At 44.2% G+C, this 16,173-nt stretch overlaps 1 protein-coding gene across 1 annotated transcript; it reads left to right on the forward strand.

Annotated features, from left to right (window-relative positions):
• The first annotated feature begins 1,981 nt into the window (after positions 1-1,981).
• On the forward strand, positions 1,982-14,297 carry LOC127326714 (alpha-copaene synthase-like). The gene is made up of 10 exons (XM_071824888.1): positions 1,982-2,132; positions 9,557-9,670; positions 9,830-10,074; positions 10,383-10,644; positions 10,726-11,098; positions 11,226-11,444; positions 13,158-13,293; positions 13,449-13,694; positions 13,795-13,988; positions 14,258-14,297. The coding sequence occupies exons 1-10, from the start codon at positions 1,982-1,984 to the stop codon at positions 14,295-14,297; spliced, it is 1,980 nt and encodes a 659-aa protein (XP_071680989.1).
• The last annotated feature ends 1,876 nt before the right edge of the window (positions 14,298-16,173 follow it).

The raw sequence follows: 16,173 nt of genomic DNA on the forward strand, positions 1-16,173 counted from the left end.
TAGTTGCTAACTTTTAAGTGTTAATACGTTAGGGTTTGATTCTTAAAGAATGTGTTGATATAAATCTAATTCTATTTGATCTAATCCATAGATCAAATCATCTCTACCCAAAACAAGGTTTTAGCAAAGATCACAGTGAAGTTTATAGCGCTTGACTTGATGATCTACTTCAATTCCAGCAAGTCAAGTGAAACTTCAGTTACTGTGGTAAGTTTTATTTGAAGCGCGAAAATTCCCCGGATTTTCTATGCATGAATGCAATGCACACTTTGGTGTTCTCTCATTTTATTGCCTCTAAACCTGGGATATTACAACTAGGGTGTGTAAGTGAAAGGTTAGGGTTGATGATCCGCGTACTGAGTTACGATTATTCAGGGTTATCCGTTACGGATGTAATCAAATGTTGTGGCACAAGTGTGCAACCTCTGCAGAGTGTAAAACTATTCGAATAGCCGTGTCCACGGTTATGGACGGTTGGAAAGGCCATACTGTTCCGTCATCAGAACTTTTAAAAAATGTGACATGTGAAGGGTGACTTATGACTTGAACTTGAAAAGTGAATGGTGAATTTGACTTGAATTACAACAGAGTTGTGGGAATGACACTAATGTTCCCACTTGAGTTAGTTAGCAAATGAAGAGGCATTTTACTAAATGTTTGTGAACTAAAATTGGTTTTATGCAAATAAACTTAGAGCTTAGCACCCCCTTACTATAGTTGATAGTGCTTACATTAGTATTAGTTTGCGAGTACTTTAAAGTACTCATGGCTTTGTCCCTGGCTATTCAAATGGCCAGACTATGAAGGAGAACAGCAGTACGAGGAAGATGGACAGCAGGACGTCTACGACAACTAGGACTACTCCTGACGTCAACAGTTGCCTGTGGAACAGATGGACCACGACCGCTACTACTTCGCTTCCGCTATATGTGTTTTGTAATTGGATCTCTAGATCCACTATGTTGTAAGACTGGATCATGTGATCCCATGATGTAAGACAATTATGGTTTGTAATGAATGATGTTCTGTGATATCAATCTATTATGTCTCGCAAAAACAATATTCCTGGGATTGCGATGTATGGCATAATAGGCATCTGGACTTAAAAATCCGGGTGTTGACAAGTTGGTATCAGAGCCATTGTTGACCTTAGGAGACCCTAGTTAGAATGGACGTCTGAAAAATTTAGTTTCAAAAACCAATGAAGTAAATATCTCTGAAAACTTATTCACACTCTTACCTTTGAGATCTTTTTCAAAAGAGAAACTCATGCTATACTTTTCTTGAAATTACACATAAAATTTTGTCACACTTGTTCACATCTCTAACTTACTCATCCAATTCATTTTCAGATGGCATTGCCCCACAACACCAAGTTTTACCGGTTGGGGAATGGTGGGAACATGAGCTTCGAGCAGGACTTAGACGCTTTGTCTGAGTATCTCGGACGCCCGCACCCGGAGTTCCTTGGAACTCAAATGGACCACCAGCCCGGAAGGGAACTGCAGTGGGTTATCACTGCGGATCTCAGAGGCAAGAGGGAGTCTCCTATTTCTATGAGGATCCGTTTCTCTGTCATGGAAAGCAACTGGCTAGATGGACTAGCTAGAGCCATGCACGAAGCACTTGCCCGTCTGTGTTGGCAGCATGTGACTGAGCTGTATGGGACTCGCTTTGCTCACTTTGCAAGGCATGACTCCATCGAAGGACCCAGGGCACTGTCACCACACCCGGAGCTGAAATATCACGTGGAGCACCTGGATACTATGCTGCACGATACCCAGAAGGATTTGGACAACTGTCGCGTCTACGCCAACCAGATTCGCGCCCACCTCGCGCAGCAGCCTGATACCGTCAGGATCCTTGCCCATGAGCGCAAGACACTCCGCAAGCAGCGTGCCAAGAAGGACGCTACCATTGCGCGTCTCCGCGCAAGGATAGTATCCTTGGGGCAACTGCCAAGGCCCAAGAGGACCAACTGATGGAGCTAGAAGAAGAAGGTGAAGATATTCAGGGAGGAGCAGCCTTCCTGAGTGATGATGAGGACTTCGAAGAAGATGAGAACCCTGATCTGGAAGACTACGAGTTTCTGGAAGCTGGAGAAGATAACCACACCCCGATAGACGTGGATAGTGAGTAGTAGTTTCACTTGATCACATGTGTAGGTGTGAGTTTGTATCAGGATCCCCTTGTATCGTAGAGCGATGGATGGTTCTTAAAACCAACGGTGTGTTAGCTTTGTAATATGTGATGTTTGGTATGAATGAAAAAAAAGTGTTGTTGGTTGTACCCCCTCAACACTACTCAAGTTTTGAAACTCTTTGAACTTTAAACCAAACAAACCATAGAAATTTCCCTCTTATCTTATCATCTACCTCAATGATCAGATGGCCCCACCAACCCGCAGCGCCAACCAAGACGCAATGATGCAGATGCTCCAGATGATGATGGCAGACCGTGAAGCCGAGATAGCTGAACGTCAAGCCAATATCGCCGCACTGCAGCAGATAGCTCAGAACCATCAAGGCCATGGGAACCATGATCACCCTGGATCCAAGTTGAAGAACTTTCAGAACACTAATCCACCAATGTTTAGCAAGACAGAAGAGCCCCTTGATGTTGACGACTGGCTCCAAACCATGGAGAACAACTTAGAGGTTGCGGGAGTTGAAGCCGCAGAGAAAGTGCTATTTTCCACACACTACCTGTCAGGACCTGCAAGAGCCTGGTGGACAAGCGCCCGTGCAATGAATGCCGGACAAATAATGAACTGGGAAGACTTCAAGCTGAAGTTTAGCAAGTATCACGTGCCTCAAGGACTGATCAAGAAGATGAGAGACGAGTTCCGTGAACTCAAGCAAGGCAGAATGTCCGTGGTGGAATACCGCGACAGGTTTCTAACTCTGTCAAGGTACGCCCCGGATGAGACCGACACCAACGAGAAAAGGAAGGAGAGATTTCTGAACGGACTACACGACGAGATGCAAACTGTGTTAGTGAACATTCTGTTCGCTGACTTGGAAGCCCTAGTAGACTCAGCCATACAAATGGAAGGAAAACTGCATCAAGCCAACGAGAACCGCAAGCGCCGGATGATAAACCAGAATGGACCCAACAACGCCCAGAAGTACCGCAACAGCTCAACTGGAGGATTTGCCTCAAGATACAACAAGCCCCCTGCTCAGACATACCGCCCAGGCAACAACAACAACCAAAACCGCAACAACAACAACCACAACAATAACAACACCAACAGCAACAATAACAATGGCAACCGCACCAACAACAACAACCACCCCAATGGCAACAACAATAACCCCAATACTGCCCCAATGACTGGAAGCAACGCTGTTCCCGTCAACCCCAAGGACAAGTCCACCATCAACTGCTATGAATGTGGAGTGGTGGGTCACTACTCCAATGAGTGCCCCAAGAAACTTGCCAAGATTCCCGCCAATACCGCAGCACCTGCTCAGCAACAGCGCCGCTTTGCAGGAAGAAGGAACCAGAACAACAACAACGGTCGTCTCTACCACATGAATGCCACTGAAGCCCAGGAAGCCCCTCAGGCCATGCCAAGTATGTTTTCTTGTTAATCTCACTGCTCAATCTTTCTTAGGAACCTAACTTTTCTTAAAATCTCGGGACGAGATTTGTTTAAGGGGGAAGGGTTTGTAACATCCCAACTTTTCAATAAAGAAAGAAAGAGAGAGTTTCCAAAATCCAAAATCGAGAACTAACAAAAACTTTTTAACATCATATAGGACTATGCATGTAGATCACCTTATTAATTATTTGAGTGTGCATTTTGCCATGATGCTTGCTTGTGTGACTACACTTACACTCAAACCCTAACCATGATCTCTTGATCATCCAATTACAAGGAAAAAGAAAAGAGAAAAGAAAATATAAAATTCACCTCAACACACACATATGGCTTATGCCATTTTTGCAAATTCTTAACCTAGACCATTTTGGTTTGCACCATTAGTTGTAAATGGATACTAAACACTTATTAACACTTTTGGAAGCAAAGAAACTCAACTCAAATCAAATTGGAATCAAATTTGAGCTCACATGCAATTAAGGTCACATGTGACATTTTTAGCCTGATGCCCACTTTGAGCCCCTGGTTTGGAAGTTTTCTAAACTACACTTTGCCAACTCTTTGCACCTCATCCAAGACAACATCAAGGAGAACAACTTTGCCCAAAACCACCACCCCAAATTCTTTCTAGATTTCAAATGGTGATCAAGCAAAGTAGGGACCATGAAACATATGTAAGATCACATGCCATATGTGATTTTGCAAATCAACACCATTTTGACCACCACCACCTCCATTCTACTTCTCTTATTATATGATTACACTCCACCAAAAATCTTTTCAAATTTCAAAAATCTTTTTCTTGCGGCCATTTAATCAAACACCTTGTGGGCATGGGAGAAAATGAAGCCCATGCTGGAAATTGGAGGAGACCAAGTCCACTCTGGCCCTCCTCTGATGCTCTGGAGACCCTCTCCACCTCCCAGCACCAGTGCCACCACTTGCCATCACCTCCACTGGCTCACATTGACAAGGGCATGACCATGACGTGGCATGGCATGGCCACCCCGTGCCATCTCCCTCTCTGGTCAGCTCCACTCTGCACCACCATGTCACACCCGCCACTCTCACTCTCCTGAGCAGCCTGGACACAAGACTTGACCAAACATTGCACTGGACACGCCAGAACGCGACGCGCCCAGACGTGCCAGTGAAGTGCACGCACGCGCCAGAGCGCGCACGGCAAGCGCCACGGGCACGCCAAAGCGTGACGACGCCCGACGCACCTCGCCTCCACTTGCCTGCTCCGCTCGCCAGTCGTCGCGCCAGACCACGAGGAGACTCGCAGACATCGCCATTGGACCGCAGGAGGGCTGTGGCTGCCGTCACCGTCGACGCGACCCGCCACGGACCTGCAAGCTTCCATCAACCTCACCATCGCATCTCTCCCTCGTTTTCACCGTAATCACGCGCTACAGCACCGCCAGGACATCGCCTGCTAGCGAGCGTCATCGCCAGTGCCCCTGCGACCCCCTACCGCCGACGCCAGGGCTTACCTCATCCAAGCGCCACGGCCACCTCTCGCCACTATAAAAGGAGCCCTCCGCTCCTCAAATTGCTCACACCATCAACTTCCTCTCCCTCTTCTCACTCGCCTCGCCTACCGCACTTGCTCGATTAGCCACCAGAGAGCTCCAATTGCAAGATCACTGCCGCGCTCCGTCGCCGAAGCTCGCCGGAGAAGGAGGCCGCCCCAGGAGAAGCTCGCCGACCCCCTACCGCCGCCACCAGTGAGTCTCCCTCTCGCCGGAGACGAAGGCCTCCCTCGACCGTGCGATCTCCTTCTAATCGCACGGCTCGCGTTGCGCGTACCGCTTTGCTTGCTAAGCCCCACTGACGCGTGGCCCCCACGCTGTCAGCTGGCCCGTAGCGATACTGGGCTGGCCCAATCCCTTCTCTCTCTGCGCAGCCCGTTAACAGTTCCCGCCAGCCCAACTAGTTTAAATTCAAAAATCCAGTTTAGAGTTATTTTGCAATCTGATGCCTAGTTTAAAATTCAATAGGGACAAATCTACCCAGCCAATTTTTACAAACTTGATATTGTTGGAAAGCTTAGAGTTTTATCTACACAATGCCACTGGTTTGAACCCTAGATCTGTTGTACAATTAAAGTAGCAAAATAAACAAAGCAGGGATTTTGTGACTTCCAATAATTATTAAAAATCAACCCCAAATGCTATTAAGTTGATTCCAACTCCTATAGCTCACATTTTACTTACATTAATTGTTTCTGCAACAATATGTCATGCTTACTTTGAATGATCATGGCCTAGTTTAATTAAAGGACTATATGGCTATTCTTAGTCAAAGATATTGTCCAAAACTATTTATAAATCACATGGGAGCTTCTCTCTCATTTAAATCTGGTCACAAACATTTCAAAATGAGGTAGAGACCCTGGTCATTTAGGTCTCATGAGAAATTGTTTGATGATATTAAATCATTTCTATGTTAGGATTAAATGGTATGAGGTGCTTCACCTCATTTAAATCATTTTCTTAAATGGTGAGTATGAAGAGGTTGACTTTGGTCAACCTAGGTCATATCTTTTTCATGAAGGAAATTAAATTGTAATACGATAATGAGAGGAAATTATTTCTCCAAAGAAATAAATAGAAACCCTAATCAATATTTGTAATGAGAGGAAATTATTTTCTTTAAAAAGAAAACAAAATCAACCAACATGTTAATAATGTGGTGATGCTAGAATAGCTTGTGTGAGCCATTTGTGTGATTAGTCTAGCACTTAAGTATTGTTTGGTGATTGTATCCTCGTATTCGTTTATAGACGCTAGTACCGGAGACCATCAAGAGGAGGAGGTTTTCTATCAAGAGGAAGAAGAAGAGAACTTTGATCACTACTCCAACCAAGGCAAGCTAATATTCTTACAAGTTGACCGAGTGCAAAGCTCTACAAGAGCAAGGCACCATTACCTTCTACTTTATGCTTCATGATCCCATCCCAAGTTCTTACCTTCCAAATTATCTTTTGATTTTGGTTTATCAAAGTTTACTTTTTGATTCATGATTCACTTGGTCTAGATATAGAGTAGAACAAGAGCATCAAATTTAGCCTAGAGCAATACAAGCTAGTTAGCACCCTTCATGACTAGTTGCTAGTGCTAAAACTAAAAGTGACTACTCTAGATGGGAACCGGTGAAATGAAATGACTTTGAAAACCTTGGAATGATGAGTCATTCTATTGAAAGATTTTTGAAGGTGAATATGACTTGTGAATGACATGGTGAACTTTACAAAAACTGATGGTTGGGTTCGGATGCGATACCATTCCAATTTACAAGTACCCCCACAATACCTGATTATGGGTAGGGTCTAACTAGAAGTTTATATATCTTAGTATGGGTTCCCTCTAAGCAAGCGTCATAGGGGTTATGCCGACGCTGCCTCCGTTGCAAGTGAAATGATGTGAAATGACGTGAAACGAGGTGAATGTCCGGCCCAAGCCCTGTGCAGTTCCCAGGCTGACTGTCTGTCTTCACTGGGAGGCCAAGCTCATGGGGAGAGATGCCTATACTAGGGTGTGTAAGTGAAAGGTTAGGGTTGATGATCCGCGTACTGAGTTACGATTATTCAGGGTTATCCCCGACGGATGTAATCAAATGTTGTGCCACAAGTGTGCAACCTCTGCAGAGTGTAAAACTATTCGAATAGCCGTGTCCACGGTTATGGACGGTTGGAAAAGCCATATTGTTCCGTCATCAGAACTTTTCAAAAATGTGACATGTGAAGGGTGACTTATGACTTGAACTTGAAAAGTGAATGGTGAATTTGACTTGAATTACAACAGAGTTGTGGGAATGACACTAATGTTCCCACTTGAGTTAGTTAGCAAATGAAGAGGCATTTTACTAAATGTTTGTGAACTAAAATTGGCTTTATGCAAATAAATTTAGAGCTTAGCACCCCCTTACTATAGTTGATAGTGCTAACATTAGTATTAGTTTGCGAGTACTTTAAAGTACTCATGGCTTTGTCCCTGGCTATTCAAATGGCCAGACAATGAAGGAGAACAGCAGTACGAGGAAGATGGACAGCAGGACGTCTACGACAACTAGGACTACGTACTCCTGACGTCAACAGTTGCCTGTGGAACAGATGGACCACGACCGATACTACTTCGCTTCCGCTATATGTGTTTTGTAATTGGATCTCTAGATCCACTATGTTGTAAGACTGGATCATGTGATCCCGTGATGTAAGACAATTATGGTTTGTAATGAATGATGTTCTGTGATATCAATCTATTATGTCTCGCAAAAACAATATTCCTGGGATTGCGATGTATGGCATAATAGGCATCTGGACTTAAAAATCCGGGTGTTGACAGTGCACGCGAGCTGCTCCATTGGGGCCGGGGCGGGAGAGAGCTCTTTGGGAGATGGCTAATGGATGATGTGAAGATGTGGCTAATGGAGGATATGTGAAGATATATAGGTGAGCGAGGTGAACAGGCCTACCGCCGGGTGATCAATTCCCATGGCCGGTGGCCGGCGCGCAGCCATGGAACTTCTGATCGACGCAACTTCCGAGCGACGATGATCGATTTCTGCGCGCGGGAACCGTACGGTTTGACTTTAGTCCCAGCTCGTGTCACTAACCGGAACTAAAGGGGGTGCCAGCAGGCGCAGGAACTTTAGTCACGGTTCGTATCCCAAACCGGGACTAGAGGCCCATAAAAACCGGGACTAATGGTGATCACACCATGGGGCGGTTTCGGGGCGACGTGTCTGAACCATTAGTCCCGGCCCAGGACACGGCCGAGACTAAAGGCCCGGACGAAAGGCATGTTTTCTCCTAGTGAAAGTTTTAAACCGCATATTCACACCACCCCCTTCCTAGGTGGCATCCGTGTCCTTTCACCTTTATATACGGAAGAAGGATTAACATGTGCTAGATCTTAGTTGATTGAAAAAATACAGAACATGTTGAGACGTGCATCTCATGTCAACAGTTCATCGTAGTTATGGAATTTCGTTGCCCCAATCATTGATATCTTTATTGCACTTTTTCTTCTTTCTAAATGTTCTAGACATTTACATGATGCATAAAAAATAGAAGCAAACTCGAGGTTAACATTGAGCTTGAAATGTCTCATACTCTCTTCACATACTAGCCGATAGAACAATATCATGAACTCAAAATTAACTTGTTTGATTATATGAAAACTTCCTCACATGTCAGTATGGATTTAATTAACACTTCTCTCCATCGAATCCCGCATGGAGTTCTGTTGCGACGAGATGTGGTTATTCGATGTCTTGTGCCCTTGTCCTGTCTTGGGCTTCGTGTTTAGATGGGCTTCATCTGGTGGTGTGCCCGTCCTACTGTTCGGGAGACTTCAAGTTGACAATGCCTAGTGGTATGGCAATGCGAACTATGTCATTTGCACTCGGTACTACGTATTAGACACCCCACACACGGTTGCATAGTGCCATAGTACGTGGGACCTACCGCCACGCAAGCATCCATCATGTTGTTATTGTTTTGTGAATTGGAATTAAATTGTTTTCGTCGCTACTACAACTCTAAGGTCTATTACCTTTTTCATACTCTATAAGGACTATTACGCTGCAGTAAAACGTCTATTAACCTTTTCTACAAATTGCTAGCGTTTTTTTTATTAAATTTAAAGTGTATATCAAGGTGATACAATCAAAGAGTTCCATGCCATGTCTCGACTAGGGTGCAGATAGCCAACAAAGATGAGGAGAAGACATTTAGCTAGGAAGAAAAGAAAAATTACAAAATGCCCCGTATCTACTACATGATAGATACTACTGCTTTATTATATTAATAATATAGAGCCAATCAATAGAAATTATACAAAACGCCGGCCGTGGGGGTGGTCGTGGGCCACAGTAGCGTGTCTTGCGTCTAACCGGCTAGGAGTCATCCGTTGATCTCATTATCGCTATTTTTGGATCTAGTCAGGAGCATCTCCGTGCGGTCGCACTCGCCGGTGCGTGGCAAGATGCCGAATGAGGCAAATGGGCAATATGGTAGGAGTAGCGGTCTGCGTCGGGAGTTTCCTCTTCGAGTTGGTACTTATTTTTGGAGTATTTTGAGTTGGGACCGTGCTGTTCTAGGTATATACCAAGTCGTAAACAGCGGCTTGTTATCGGTTCATCCATCTGTTTTGCTAGCTGCTGGACTGTCTCTATAAATGCTAGCTGGCCCTGCCATTGTTCATAAGTAAGCAGGTCTAAACATGTACGACATGGTTTCCAGCATCGCAGCGAAGGCTCCCCATACCTTAAGCTTGGTGGCTCCTCAGCGTCAGAGTACAAGTATATCAGTAAGGTCTTACGGCAACGACCACCGAACCCAAGCAAACAGCTACGAGCAATCACTAGCTCCGGCTCCACTGACCGCTGAAACGCTGTCTGGCTATGAACGATCTTCTTGGGGTAACTTCTTCATCGAATATGAGCCGCGACCACTTCAGGTACATACGTTGCCTTCTGCAACTTCCCGTAGTATAGTCTAGCCGGTACATCATTATGGCTTGGATTATGTGGCATTTTCGCGCTACTAATTTCTTGATTGCTCCGCCTGTTTTATACACTATATATACTAAACTCTGCACCATTCATACGTGTGTTCTTAAACTATGCAATAAGAACAAGGCTGTGTACATCGTTTCGATGCAGAAGCCCGGGCGTCCCTCCCATTTTGAAAAAAAAGAATCATACATGTACTCCCATCGACCGATCAAAAATCTATTCACTAATGCCACATATGTACTACATGCAGAGGTCGGAGGAATGGATGAAGTTGAGAGTCGATGAACTGAAGCAGGACGTGTGCATGTTATTTGAGGCATGCAACCACGACGTGATTGGGATAATTACCCTTGTGGATGATGTGCAACTTCTCGGAATTGATCATCTTTTCCAAGACCAGATAGACGTCGCACTGCGCTATATCCATGAGCGCGAGTTCAATAGCTCCAGCCTCTATGAGGTGGCTCTTCGTTTTCGCTTGCTTAGAGAGCATGGCCTTTGGGTATCTCCAGGTATATATATCTATTTGATTGTTCGTAGTACATTGAACACAAGGCATGCAATAATACCCATCGAATCACTTCGACTTGTAGATATGTTCGGTAAATTCATGAACGGACGAGGGAGTTTCAGTGAGGAGATAACTAATGAAGCAAAGGGATTGTTAGGCTTGTATAACGCTGCGTTCCTTTCGGTTCATGGTGAGCCGGAGCTCGAAGAAGCCATGTCTTTCGCAAGGTACCATCTAGAGTCAATGAGGGGCGAATTGAATTCGCCTTTAAAAGAGCAAGTCAAACGATCCCTCGACATTCCACTGCCAAGGACCTACCGAAGATTGGAGACACTGCATTATTTCTCAGAGTACGAACAGGAGGAAGGACAAAACTCGATTCTACTGGAGCTCGCAAAGCTGGAGTTTACCCTTTTGCAGTATGTCCATTCCAAGGAGCTCAAGTCTCTCTCTAGGTACGCATCTCAGTACACAGAAGCAGGCAGCAAAGACTCGTGCATTCACAATAATCTCATAGCCCCTAAACTAGGCATGTTGTATTAAAAGTGAATATAGATCTGATTAATGATGTCATTGTTTCAGGTGGTGGCAAGATGCTTACAGGTACATTGGATTAGGTTATGCCCGAGATCGTCTGGTGGAGGCTTACACTTGGTCCTATATTTTGTACTACGAGAAAGATTTTGAAATGGCACGTATGATGGTTACCAAAATAACGGCACTTCTTACCGTGATGAATGACACATACGATGTCCATGCCACCGTAGAGGAAAGTCGGCAGCTAAACACGGCCATACAGAGGTTTGGCTTCGTACGTCTCCATGCAACCGTACATGAAATGATTCATATAAATATTGTCGCATGCAGTTAGTCACATAAACGTTGCTAGAAAATGTCTAATCATTTAACCTTATGGCAGCTAGTCAAAGAAACAAAGAACATGAACGATGTATTTTGTGCCATCTTCACAGAACATTTCCCCAAGCTGGCTACTTTCGTAATTAAGAAAGGTTAATACCAGAAATAAATTGACTGACTAATAGTATCCTTTCCATGGAAGTAAGCAAAAAATAAAATTCAAGAAACGCTATAGGATAGCTATTTGAAGTTCCAACACACACTACATCACCCAGTCAAGGTGGTCGGCACAGACCATTTTGTCCGTTGGCATAGGCTCTACCGGTGGCTACCATCGGCACAATACCATCTCGGCACAGCTCATTTAGCCGTCAGCACAGACCCCATGTGGGCCCGGTAGAGGCCTAACGGCCGTTAGGAAGGCGGCAAAGGAGCATCATTTTTTATTTTAGTTTTCAAAAAAACTGTTTTAAATTTTTTTCGAGGATTTTTTTGAATTGTTTAACAGTTTAATCTCTAGGCATGCTTAATGTTAGATCGAATTACTTATTAATAGTTAAACTTTTCGCTCGGTCACCATCCTCAAACTGCTCCCATCCTAGCACGGTTAACTTCTTCGTTCCTTCCAGATGAGCTTCTGGCAAAGGAGTTATTCTTTGTTAACATAGTACGCTATCCATTTATTTTTAATTCCAAACATTTATGTGACTAAAGAACAATGAATACATTTTATTTTTAAATTATAAATCTTGAAACAATAAAATAAATATTTATTCTTATTTTTTATCGAAATCTAAAACCTGAAAAAACTCCTATTTTTTCTTATTAAATTTGAGGAATCTAAAAAATCCGTTAAAGCCGGATGTAACTTTTTCTTTAGACACATTTTCATATAAAAAACGTTTTCATCGGAGGTCGTATGCAACCAGAAAAACTGTTTTACCGAAACAAGACTCCATTTTACATAATATATCAAAATTCATGTTTGTTAATTTTCCTAACAACTAGAACACATAATACATGGTTATGTCAAAGGATATTATTTTTTTGAATTTTTAACATTTTCTTATATTTTTCTGAAAATTAAAAGGCAATTCCCCAGGGGGGAGAGGAGCGTGGAGCAAAAAAAAAAGAACTGTGCCGATGGAAATTTGTTGTCGGCATAGGCTAGCACCGTTACCTCGCCATCACGGCGGAATCCCCCAAGGCCACACGTCTGTCTCTGTGCTATCAGCACAAGACTCCCTATGCCGACGGCCAACCTATGCCAACGGCCATGTTTGTGGCCTGCCAGGACCAGGTCCTATGCCGACGGCCCCGACAAAAAGCCATCGGCACATGATTTGGCTGTCAGGCTCTTGTGTGTTTCATGTAGTGACAACCATTGTTTATTAATGGCACTCGTATCACCAAATGAACATGGCACAGCTTCACTAAAAATTTCAGAAAAAAAAAGTGGCTTCAGTATTAATCAAACAATAAGGAGTCGGATTTCCCAATATATATTACGTACACCGAACATAGACTAATATAATCTCACCTATTTTGCATTCATTGGCTAAGGCACGCGAAAGCTAGCTCTATAGTCAATTTTTTTTTTTTTTGACGTATAGCTCTATAGTCAAATTGACGGCATTCAATTGGCGTTATACGTAGATGGGATTACAACGGTGAATCTCTTCTACCAGAGTACTTGAAGATGTTCTATAATCTACTACTTACAACTTTTAAGGAGTTTGAGGATCAACTTGGACTTGAGGAGAGAAATCAGGTTGTTCACGTCAAGAAAGAGGTACAGTACTGCATTCCTATATTATTAGAAGATGGTGACATTTTTTTCCTTTAACATTTTTTTTAACAAAAGGGGGAACATAGCTGGCCACTGCAGCAATCGATGCACACAGCTATAAGCGTAACATATAAGTTCCATGTCTTAATTGTGTGCAGTTTCAAAGGCTATCTAGTTATTATCTCCAAGAAGCCGAATGGAGACACCAAAACTACAAGCTAAGCTTTGAAAATCAACTGAATGTGACTTGCAAATCCATAGGGGTGCCACTGCTATGTGTAGCTAGTGTGGTCGGCATGGGTGATGCCCTAATGAAGGGAACAATGGAGTGGGTACTTGATGGCTCTATCGTCATATCATGCGGAAAGATCATACGCTTATTAAATGATATGGGAGCAACTGATGTATAGCTTTTTTTTTTGCTTCAATTCTAATTGTTTTCTACATTACCACTAAACAGGCTAATAATGTATCTACTAATTAACTGTGTACGTGCACATGCAGCTCGGAAAGAACAAAGGGGACATGGCAACCACGGTGGAATGTTACATGCATGAGCACAAGGTGAACAGTGAGGCCGCATTGGCCCATATTGATTCCTTTATGGAAAATGAATGGAAAACTATAAACCAGGCTCGCTTTGAAAATGATGCATCGGGCTTTTTGAAGACGGTTATCAACTTTGCTGCTGGCACATCGTTATTCTATGGTAGAAATAAAGAGGGATACACATTTGGCACACAACTTCAGGAGGCACTAGATAGTCTTTATGTGAAATCTATTCTAATGTAGAATTGAGGGCCTCACTAGTTCCGCTTAGATTTATATCATGTGTTCTCGTACGCCTGACCAAAGGTATTCCACTCTAGTAGACATTTGTTGCTATGTAATACGTGCACACTTTTGCTCATTACACATTTCCGTTTGGTCAACTATGTAAACTGAACTTTCATTCGGTTTTTCGAAGGCAGTGCCTAAGCGTGAGGCCTGCCACTGAGGAGCTGTGAAGGTGGTGTCGCGGTTCCAGTAGCTGCTCAGACTACAGAGCTACTACTCTAAGTACAAAAACTAGCACAATGCTACCACCTGCTAAACGGTTCCAAGCTATAGTTTACATGAATGGCCTGAACTTGGACATGATTCCTGATACAAGTAGTTGCAGGATAAGAGTTTCTTACGTGGCCTTCAAGGATCCAATGGTGGGTTAAACGCGGCCTCTGTCGACTTTTGGTCTATAGAAAGACAATGTGTCCGGGGCTCCGGGCAGAGCCAGTTTGCACTAAACTAAGGTTAGCCATGAATCAATCGAAGAATCCTGCAAGCTTTATTCAGGTGCATGCATCTATCAAGGCCATCCTCTGCAGGGATTTCTAAACTTTAGTGCTGTCGTAGTGATGTCTTATCTGAAAATGCGAACATCTTTTTTTTTTTTTTTGAGAATAAAATGCGAACATCTTAGTTATTTAAGTACGGACAGTATCCCTCAGTTCTGCATAAGTTATAACTGAAAATCCCTGACACAACTAATGCACATTATGTTCATCATCTATAGCACCAATTCCTCATCATACCTTGCAAGTCAGTCATTTCTGTTGGATTATTAGGCAATTTCCGTGTGAGTTTAATTACCGAAATCAAAATTATAGATGCACAAGCATATTTAACCATACACATCAGACTAAGCACATGCATCAGATCTGAACATGGAACAAGTACCAGTGCAAGGTAGGATAGGAAAAACACGTACATCGCGACCGGGAAGGTCGCACTAGCAGCAGCAGCACCACCACCATGAGTATTGTTGATGTCGCCCATGGTGTAGTCGGATCTGTCGATGAAGCAGCCGAACCGTCGAAGAAGAAGACGAACAGCAGCGAGCAGTCGCGCCGAGACGCTCCCCAAAAACCTTATCGCCCGTCTCCTGGTGCAGGATCTCAACGGATGGAGTTTCGGAGGCCTGCTCTCCCGGACGGCCGTGCACGCAATCGCCGGGATGGGGAAGACCAGAGAGTAGCGCAGCAAAAGGAACTTCTCGAGAGAGACGGACTAGAGAGTTCTGAGAACTGTGTATCTCTCTAGATCTGATCTATCTCCTTGTATAGCCTGGGAAGCCGACCCGACCCGACCGTGTTGCCACGCGTAGGAAGCCAGGGACACGAAGCAAAAATTTAGGCTTCCTTGAGTGTGTCTCGAACTCGAACTCGAGTCACGAAACGCGACGTGCGTGCGTGACGAGACGAGGCGAGGCGGGGCGGGCGAAGGAGGAGGAGTGCGCGAGGGCTCTTTCTATTCTCACTCACTTGGAAGGACTAGAATAGTAGCTGACGTGGGCATTACCCTTCGGGTAACCAATGTTGCTCTACCCTACACGGTCCAACTAGAGGCCCATGAAGGTACCCGATGGCAAGATGGGCCACTAGGACGGTGCGACGGAAGATTACTTGGAGTACAAGACGCGGAAGAAGCAGAACAAGGAAAGATTGGGGATAGATCTATTGTAAACCTACTCGTACTCGATTAGGCCTCTCGGGACCTGGCCACCTATATAAAGGCCAGGAGAGGGGCTATTGGGGGACAATTAATCTTAGAAAAACTAGCCAGCAAAAGCTTAGAACTAGGTTACCCTAGCAACTAGCATCTCGACGAGATCACAGCCGAACTATTCGGCACCCCATTGTAACCTGTTTTCACCATAATCAAAGAACAGACAGGCAGGACGTAAGGGTTTTACCTCATCGAGGGCCCCGAACCTGGGTAAATCGCTCTCCCCGCTTGTCTGCGTACCGATGTCTCGTGTCAGCTTGCAGGATTCCATCAACCCTAAGCCCCTATCGGAGGGCATTGCCGAGGAGCACCCTCGATAATTGGCGCCGTCTGTGGGAA

The sequence above is a fragment of the Lolium perenne genome, chromosome 1, assembly GCF_019359855.2.
Source record: "Lolium perenne isolate Kyuss_39 chromosome 1, Kyuss_2.0, whole genome shotgun sequence".
NCBI lineage: Eukaryota > Viridiplantae > Streptophyta > Magnoliopsida > Poales > Poaceae > Lolium > Lolium perenne.

Bases quoted from the DNA above. Each gene is read 5' to 3' on its own strand.
- LOC127326714 (XM_071824888.1), top strand. From the start codon at position 1,982: ATGGAGCTAGAAGAAGAAGGTGAAGATATTCAGGGAGGAGCAGCCTTC. The intron at 2,133-9,556 runs GTGAGTAGTAGT...TTTTGGATCTAG, and splicing joins CACCCCGATAGACGTGGATA to TCAGGAGCATCTCCGTGCGG. The intron at 11,445-13,157 runs GTTTGGCTTCGT...CGTTATACGTAG, and splicing joins CTAAACACGGCCATACAGAG to ATGGGATTACAACGGTGAAT.